Genomic DNA, 9,801 nt, shown 5'->3' on the forward strand with positions numbered 1-9,801 from the left:
ATAGTGCAATAATCATTCAACAGATGGCAGCACTTGCTAAATAACAGTGTCTATCCAGCCATTTCATTCTTTATTCTACCAGGGAGTCATAAACAAGGAAGAGGTGTTATTAAATAGTGCAATCATCATTCAACAGATGGCAGCACTTGCTAAATAACAGTGTCTATCTAGCCATTTCATTCTTTATTCTACCAGGGAGTCATAAATAAGGAAGAGGTGTTATTAAATAGTGCAATAATCATTCAACAGATGGCAGCACTTGCTAAATAACAGTGTCTATCCAGCCATTTCATTCTTTATTCTACCAGGGAGTCATAAACAAGGAAGAGGTGTTATTAAATAGTGCAATCATCATTCAACAGATGGCAGCACTTGCTAAATAACAGTGTCTATCCAGCCATTTCATTCTTTATTCTACCAGGGAGTCATAAATAAGGAAGAGGTGTTATTAAATAGTGCAATAATCATTCAACAGATGGCAGCACTTGCTAAATAACAGTGTCTATCCAGCCATTTCATTCTTTAGTCTACCAGGGAGTCATAAACAAGGAAGAGGTGTTATTTCCAACTTTACTCAACAGATGGCAGCACCTGCCAAACAAAAGCATCTATCTAGCCAATTCATTTTCGTTCTACCAGGGAGTCAGAAACGTGGAGGAGGTAGTAACGAAATAGCCCTCAATAAATGGCAGCACTTGCTAAATATGCTAAACAAGCATCTGACCAGGAACTTAAAAATGTAGACTAAGTAGAATATTAGCTTCAAATTACTCATTTTGTGAATTGTAATTCTTGCCTGAATACTTTATTGCTAGTCCTACTAGGTGTCATGTTAAGAGGTTTAAAATATTAATATAAAAATACCGTACATGCCAAGCACATGTAGAGATGCCAGCAGACTTGCAAATCAACCAGTCAGTAACTTGCCTGCATAGGTTTCAAGCCCTGCAACCTTCTATTGTATGTTTAAATATGGGCAGAATACGATCAACATGCCTACATGATTTTATAATTAGATTCTAGGGCACACTCTCTCATACGTGAAGCCTAGAGTTTTACCTGGGCATCATTATCACGGATGCCCCACGTGCTTGCGACCAGATGACGAGCCCTGACTCCACTGGCAGTCCTGGTCTCAAGCATACGCAGAATTTCATTTTTCAAAGGACGGGAGGAGAACCACTTTTCCCAGTTTGCTTTTAAATGTTTCCCATTTATTGGCAGGAATAATTGTTTCTGGGTGTTGATAAGAGAGGGTGGAGTGGGGATATACAACAATCTCTTCCCCCTGCGTACATCACAGATCCTGGTCAATGCATGCATTGGCCGACACGACCATTTGCGTGGTCAGTGTTGTTTTGGTGCTTGGCGGACAATTTAGTTGACCCCAACTGTTACGCAAGTGCTAATCTCCAGTTTTAAGTGTACGTAGCCATGGCTCAGTGGGTGAATTTAGCCTCATAGTTCAGCTCCTGCAGTGGCGTAGCCAGGATGTGTGTATGGGGGGTGTTAAGAAGCATGCCGCCCTCACCCCCTGTATTAAAGCGGGGGTCCGGGAAAATTTGGATTTTAAGGTGTAAAATAGTGCTATTTTAGCAGTTTTCGGTACTTAATGTAAAATATTGTAATGGTAAAAATTTTATTAATTTTAATATGAAATTTGTTTGAGTGATGAATCAGAAATTAATTAAAGATTTGGTTCTAAGGGGGGGGGGGGGGGGTTGAACCCCTAAACCCCCCCCTCCTGGCTGCGCCCCTGAGCTCCTGTAAATTATAAAATATATAATTTTTACATTTTACTACTACAAATAAGAGATTTAATTTCCTGTGAAGTTTTAACATTTTGTTCTTCGTACACTAGAAAATTCAGCTGCAAGAAAGAAAAAAAAATGTTTCCACGCATTTCATTGAGGCATCATTAGTGTTTGAACAGAAATGTCTTTTTTTTAGTCGGATACTTGTGATGTGAAAGAACATTTATTTTATTTCTGTTCTTCGACTTTAATTGTTGTACTATAAAGTGAATCAAATTCATGCACCTTGTAAGTTACAGTTTGAATTCTTTTACTGATTTTAAATAATAGCTCATTCATATCAAAACAGATTATAAAAATAAACACGCCCAGTGTCACACAAACCAGCCGGTGACATATAGCAAGGAAACATCCAAGCTTTATTAGTGAAACTGATAGCAGGCAGAGAAGAAGGGAAAACTAGAATTCATTGTGGATTTCACGAACATGTTAGAAGCCAACATACCATAAGACTATTCATGCTTGGCTTCAAAAATATGTACATAGTAAGTATGCTGTACTAAGACTGGACATCATTTTTATTCTTTGTAAATATAAGAGCTGCATGTATTACAACTGCTCCGGTATTAAGAGATGTATACGTATCTACCCAAAACTGGTGAGGCCAGTTCTGACATGGTGAAGAAAACAGTAGTAATCCAGAAAGTTTGCTTATATTGATGGAACTTCTGACAAGAAGGGACAATGTGTTTTCATAGTCTTAAATTGTGTTTTTGCTAGTACCATTGGCCTAAAGTTGTTTTGTTGGTGATGCAAAAGAACTGGGCATTGTAAATGGCACAAAATTCACCCATACAATTTTATCGATTGTTGTACAACTCAACATTAAGTTAGAAAACCTAGTTACTGTTGTGACTGCATGACACATGACTAGATGTGTAGACTCTTTAAAGGTTGTATTTTATGAGAAAATTCTTCATGCTAAGTGCTGAGCGCACAAACTAAATCTCATCGTAAGTTTTCGGACCCCCTCTCTGTCAGAGCTGAATACATTCGTTAGTAACATCAAACATGTATTTTTGAACCCAAGAAAACCAAAGCACAAACAGGCCACACAAAATTCTCGTTGACCATGGAAAGAAACTCGCAGAAAACATCCTGGAACTCAAAGGTTCTAGCTACTCTTTGCCCTTCAGCTGTCAATAGTCAGATTGAAGACGAAATGAAGAACTTAAGAGTGAAGTGTCTCATCAAGCCACAAAACCTCAGGGAAAATGATACTGCTACAGAGTTCTTTAGCACAGTCAGCAAACTGTTTGCTGCTCGAAACATTGTAAGCAATAATGTTGAAGAGAAGCTATTCACAAATGCTAACCATCTTTCTCTTATCGACACTGTTACCAAGCCTAGAGTGGAGAGAAAAATTCTGTCAAATAATTGCAGGCCTAGTAAAATTTTTTACAAAAATAAGTTTCAACAACACATTTGCTATTTAATTAATTAATTTCACAGAACCAAATTGGGACACAACAGAAAAATTTAAAAACACATCAGTAATTTACACACAATTTTCTGCACCTTATGTAACTAAAAATCAATGTCAGGATGGGTATTTATAAATGAAAATATATATGCGTACACATAAGTTCAGTACTTTTTGCTGAACTTGAACAGCAATACATAGGCTATGTTTCGAGTTGAAATTTTGGAAACAACATGTCTCTGCAGTGTTTAATAGCTGGAGTGGTTTCACATGACTGAACCTATAATCAAAACATGGATTGATTTGAGTTTTCACCTCCACTCACCATCATTCAGAAGATCATTGGGCATTTTAGGGGAGTTTGGCAGACAATATTTTCAACAGTGCTTGCATTTAAGTAACCACATTTTAATTTTCCAAGGTCAGAAAACATTTACCATTCCAAAAGTGGTGCCAAGTGGAAAGGTGTGTGGCTAAAGAAATACTATTTTGCCTTGTACCTGGGTAAAAAAGGTTCTCCCAGCTACTTGCTTTCCACTACTCAACCAGGCTACTGGGTATGCACTTTTAAACCAGCAGTTGAACTCTTTACATACTCCATAAAACTCATTTTATAGGTCAACTCCAGCATATTTTCAAGTAGTATGTTAAAAATAACTTTGCAATTAAATGAAAAACACTAATTTGTACAAAATATATTATTTTTTCCATTAGTACATAGCATCAAAGCTGTGTTTAAATCATATTTACATCAGAACTAATATTTTGACAATGTAATTAAATAGAAAGTAAATATGTAGAGTAGCGGTATTTGAGAAAAAAAAAATGTTAAAAATCCAAAAATACATTTATTATATGCTCTTTTACTTCCTCTTTTCATTAAACCCGGCGGAGATAAGAAATTCCAAATACTTTAGGAAATATCGCCGTTTATATTTTGCTATACAAGACCTGTGCTATCATTTGGCCGTCACAAATTTTTTTATTTTGCCGTGTGTTCGTGAATGCCTAATTAATTAAAATGGTCGATTAGGTCAGGTCAGTTACATTATAAGTACTTTCAAACTAAGCAGACGTTAAAAATAATATAACTTAATTTTAATGGTTGTTTAGTTTTAAAGTATTTATAATGTAACTGACCTGACCTAACAAACCGGGACAAAGGATGAACAGTAGGAACCCACGTATTTTTTTTTACTTATTACTTGCGCAACAATATCCAAATAACAAATAAAACATTAACATTTGAAACGTACAAAACTCACCAAGTTAAAGGCGGGTAAACAATGGTGAACGCTGCAAGAAAAAAAAAAATCATAGTCGTAAACAAGAAACAATTGTGAATGCTGCATGAATGTACAGGTATTGTGATGAAAATTAAAAAATTTGATATTTCCTAAAGTATTTGGAATTTCTTATCTCCGCCGGGTTTAATGAAAAGAGGAAGTTATAGAGCATAGAATAAAAGTATTTTCGGAATTTAATTTTTTTTAACAAATATCACCCAACTATGAAAATTAAAAAATTAGACTCTCCTAAAGTATTTGGAATTTCTTATCTCCGTCGGGTTTAATTAAAAAAAAAGAGGAAGTGAAAGAGCATAAAAGTATTTTTGGATTTTTAACATTTTTTTCCGCAAATACTGCTACTCTACATATTTACCAAATAGAATAACAGATGGTATTTCTGTAATACAATATTTCACTTAACAACAATCCCCAAAGCATGCAACTCATTTTCTAAGTCTTCTGTGGGTAGACCGTGTTCTCGGTTGTATTTCAGGGCAATCTCCAACTGCTTCGCTTTGAGACCTTCAATCCTGTCGAACAACGGCCTGCCTATTTCTTCGTCTAAGTCGTTCTCTTCCCTGAAGACGCAGAAGTAGAGCATGAAAACTGCAAGGCTCGCGGAGATCACGACTGGTTGGTAGTACGGCGCATCGTTGTTGCGTCCACCGCTGCGTGTCTGCTGGGCCTTCCACGCGGCCGCCTTGCTCTGGCTGAACTTCACGGGCCCGGGGTCTTCATCGCCTGGCTCTTTCGTCGAGTAGGGCATCGCCCGCCGGGCGCCCCAGGATGCAATAACGCACCTGCAGCATAACCCGCATCAACAAATATTGCAAGCACTGATAAAAACAATCAGTGTAGCAAAGTAAAACTAAAGATACCCATCTATACTAATATTATAAAGCTTGTTTGTTTGTTTGTTTGTTGTTTGTTTGAACGCGCTAATCTCAGGAACCACTGGTCCGATTTGAAAAATTCTTTCAGTGTTGGATAGTACATTTATCGAGGAAGGCTATATATAGGCTACATTATATTATCAATAACATTAGGGATCCTTACTAAAAGTCCAATTTATAATCAAATGCGTTGGAGGGGGTTAGATACAACATGCAGTACACATACGAAGTGAGTGTTGACAATGCCGCAGGCGCTAGAAGTTTATTAAGCGAAATACCACTCACTGACTCACTCATCACGAGATCTCTAAAACTATACACCCGATTGACTTGAAATTTAGCATAGTTACTCATTTTGTGATGTAGACGCTCACTAAGAACGGATTCTGCGGAAATCCAATCACAAGAGGAGTTTCGGGGGCGTAATATATCAAAATTTCCAGTTTTTGGTAGGAAATCACCATGGCAACGGCTGTTGCTTTGTTGATGCTTCATTCGTCTCTATGGCAACAACTATTTCATTGTTAGTGCAGTCCTCATCACCGTTGAAATTTTGCGGGTACTTTAAATATCAAAAATTGCCTTTTTTTCCAAGTATATATATTTTACAGACTTGAAACTTCACAGTAATGTTCCTTATGTTACGGAGGATGACATTTTCTGAAAATTAGATCCCATGGGTGGTTAAAACCAGGCAACAGTGGGTACTTTATCTGCATGAGAACAGGATTTTGCATTGTTCATGCCTTCTGCGTCTCCATGGCAACGGGCATCGCGCGGCAGTGGCGTACCCACAAGGAGGGGCATGTATAATGAGCAGCGCAAGAGTGATCTGCCTGTAGACTGCCGTAGCGAAGTACGGGTACATCAGTTGTACGTTGCGTGCACGAGTTGGGAAACAATCGGTGCTATTCATTTTCTCTCTGGTACATTATACAGCATTGTAATAAATTTTCACTGAATTTTTTTTATTTACCATTACTGTAAATGGGAGATGTGGCTTATTTTTTTTCCATTAGTATAGCAGTGCAAAGCCGGGTCGGGCAGCTAGTTTTACAATAAAGTTAGTGTGAATATTCTAACAGAGGGGCTTTTACGTAAAGTAAAAATAACATTTTGAATTTACTTTTTTCAAATACTAGTGGGTAAATATGTAGTTGGGCGGTATTTGCGAAAAAAAATGTTAAAAATCCGAAAATACCTTCATTGTATGCTCTTCTACTTCCTCTTTTCATTAAAAATGGCAGAGGTAAGAAATTCCAAATACTTTAGGAGATATCGAATTTTAAAATTTCATCATATGTAGTTGAGCGGTATTTGCGAAAAAAAATGTTAAAAATCCGAAAATACCTTTATTATATGCTCTTCAACTTCCTCTTTTCATTAAAAGCGGCGGAGATAAGAAATTCCAAATACTTTAGGAGATATCGAATTTTTAAATTTCATCACAATACCAGTGCATTGATATGGCGTATACCATTGTTTCTTGTTTACGTACGAGTATATACTTTTTTTATTGGATAATGATGTCACGTGATTGTTCGTGATAGGCCAGAATTCAAACGAACCAATTCGTGATTATTTAGTTCATTTATTGTTTAAAACGGTGTTTAATTACCGCCTCCAACTTAAGTGAGTTTTTAACGTTTCTAATTTTAAAGTCTTATTTGTTATTTTGATATTGTTGCGCAAGTAATAAGTATCAAAAAAAATTTACGTGAGTTGTTACTGTGCATCCTTTGTTACGGGTTTGTTAGGTAAGGTCAGTTACATTATAAATAATTTAAAACTAAAGAATAATTAAAATTAATTCACATTATTTGTAATGTCGGCTTAGTTTGAAAGTATTAATAATGTAACTGACCTGACCTAATCAACCATTTTATTAATTACGCATTGACGATTCACGTATTCACGAACACACGGCAATATAACAAAAATGGCGTCGCTCGAATGGTTCCACAGGTCTTGTATTGCAAAATTAAAAAATTTGATATCTCCTAAAGTATTTGGAATTTCTTATCTCCGCCGCTTTTAATGAAAAGAGGAAGTTGAAGAGCATATAATAAAGGTATTTTCGGATTTTTAACATTTTTTTTTCGCACATACCGCTCAACTACATATGATGAAATTTAATAATTTGATATCTCCTAAAGTATTTGGAATTTCTTACCTCCGCCACTTTTAATGAAAAGAGGAAGTTGAAGAGCATAAAATAAAGGTATTTTCGGATTTTTAACATTTTTTTCCGCAAATACAGCCCAACTACATATTTACCCACTAGTGATGTACCTATATTTCCCTTGAAAACAGCATTTCTGAATTCCTGCTGTTCTCTGAAATCACCCTTTCTAGCTTACATTACAATACGTGTGCATTGACGTTGCCGCTGGCATTTTTTTCTTTTCTGTGTGGGTCTGTGTTTGTTTTGGAGAAATTTAGTAAACAGTGCTATTATTTTACTAATCAAAGAAGTTAACATGATGACTATTGCAATTATAGTGGAATTTTTGTTTGTTTGTGTAAATAACTTATTGCATTAGGAAATCTGTTTTCTGATATTTGCATTTAAAATAGTATATTTAGTTACATAGTAATGAATGATTCATATGGGAGAGAAATTTTTAAAATTGTGAGAATGGTCAATTTTGTTTGGTTGGGGTAGAATCTTGCCACCGGGTGAAAGCCCAATTGCAGGTTAATAAGTAATAATAGAATAACTACATTAAAAATTCTGTACAATATTTTTAATGGTTGCTTAGGAATTACCAATTTGAAATGTAGCTATCCTGATCCAAACAACTGTACACATAATTTCCAAGTATTTAATGTAGCTATACTAACCCAACCAACCGTCCACATTGTTTTGAAGTATTTTTTTTATGTTAACTTAATGTTAACATAATCAACCATTTTTCCAAATCATATACACATAATGACACACACAGGATAGCAAAAAAATAGCAACGGCCGCTTCAATGCACAGGTATTGTAGTGAAAAGTATTAACGGTGATTTATCATAAACCTGTATAAACATAACAATGCTGTGTTTAGGGTTGATGTAGGAACGTCTCTAATGATCAAAAACGCATTTTAGGATTTTTAATTTTAATTTACATAAAAGCCCCTTTGTAAGAACATTAAAAGTTAGTTGAATAACAATCGAATGCAGTACCTATGCCAAATATTTTTTCTTCTCCAAAAAAATTCAAGGACAGCTAGTGAATTTTTTAAGGCTTTAAGGATATTTATATATATTAATACAATATTGTATAAATTGCCTTGGGTGTAAGAGAGCGTAAATCATCCCCGATAAACACAAATTAATTACGCAATGCTAAGAAGCTAACAATAGTGCTCGAATTGTCATACAATATTATAATCACCCAATTTCTCAAAATCACTTTACATATTTAGATAATACTAAATAAAAATTTAATTGCGTCCAAAAAAGATTACCTTACATTTTTCTTCAACTCATAACTTCGAAATATACTACCTAACCTTCCATTTAAACAAGCCATTTTATTCATCATAGAGTGGGATTTATGGATATACCACTTTTATATTCTATGTCAGGTTTACCGTACTGGTACATAAATCAAACGTTTTATTTCAGAACGAGTTATAAAATTATCGATATAATTTAAATTATAGAAATGTGAAATATTTATTTGAAATACTGTCAACACCTACATAAACCGTAAACCATGTACAAAATAGCACACAAATACCAAAGAAAAATTCTGTGTAGGCTATATTTGGAAGATTTCCATTGCGCTGAACAAGAACGTTGTGTATGAACTAAATAAAATAATTTTACAAAATTAATGTCGCTTTATTTTTTGACGTGAATTCGATGAACGTCTTACTTGACGGTCGGGTGGCCACGCCACAAAAATTGCGATGCCAAACCGCGACAAACTCAGCCCATCGTTCACATCCGTTGGCTCAACTGACTCCATTTCAACACCAGAATCATCAGAAAGCATATCCACGTCATTAACAAAACAATTTTCTACATTCCTCGTCGCTCTCGCGACATAGATAACTAACCTCGCTTGAACGCAAATTTTGCGCCTAGTTCGGGGGCTTGATTTACCCCAGTGGCTCATTTCTCTCGGCTACATTTTGCCTCATTAGATACCTATGATACTTCTCTACATTTTTAATTGCTTCTGCTCGGGCGATATTGTTTTCTTTTTTTTAACAATATCCATTTTTGCTTAGGAATTGGCGATAATGGTTCCGGAATCCAAAATTCAAATCACGCTAATCGGTCTATTACTTTTGGAGCTATAGCTCTCACTGACTACTCCCCACAATAGGTACTCATTACATCAATACTGCACATGTTAACATGATGAGTCATACGTTAACG

The 9,801-nt window shown here is 35.5% G+C and overlaps 1 protein-coding gene across 1 annotated transcript; it reads right to left on the reverse strand.

Moving 5' to 3' along the window:
- Positions 1-2,559: 2,559 nt before the first annotated feature.
- Positions 2,560-8,955, reverse strand: LOC134538203 (uncharacterized). The gene is made up of 2 exons (XM_063379297.1): positions 8,880-8,955; positions 2,560-5,326 (listed from the first exon to the last, which is right to left on the reverse strand). The coding sequence occupies exons 1-2, from the start codon at positions 8,951-8,953 to the stop codon at positions 4,939-4,941; spliced, it is 462 nt and encodes a 153-aa protein (XP_063235367.1). The 5' UTR covers positions 8,954-8,955; the 3' UTR covers positions 2,560-4,938.
- Positions 8,956-9,801: the final 846 nt, after the last annotated feature.

The sequence above is a fragment of the Bacillus rossius genome, chromosome 13 (genome assembly GCF_032445375.1).
Source record: "Bacillus rossius redtenbacheri isolate Brsri chromosome 13, Brsri_v3, whole genome shotgun sequence".
Lineage (NCBI taxonomy): Eukaryota > Metazoa > Arthropoda > Insecta > Phasmatodea > Bacillidae > Bacillus > Bacillus rossius.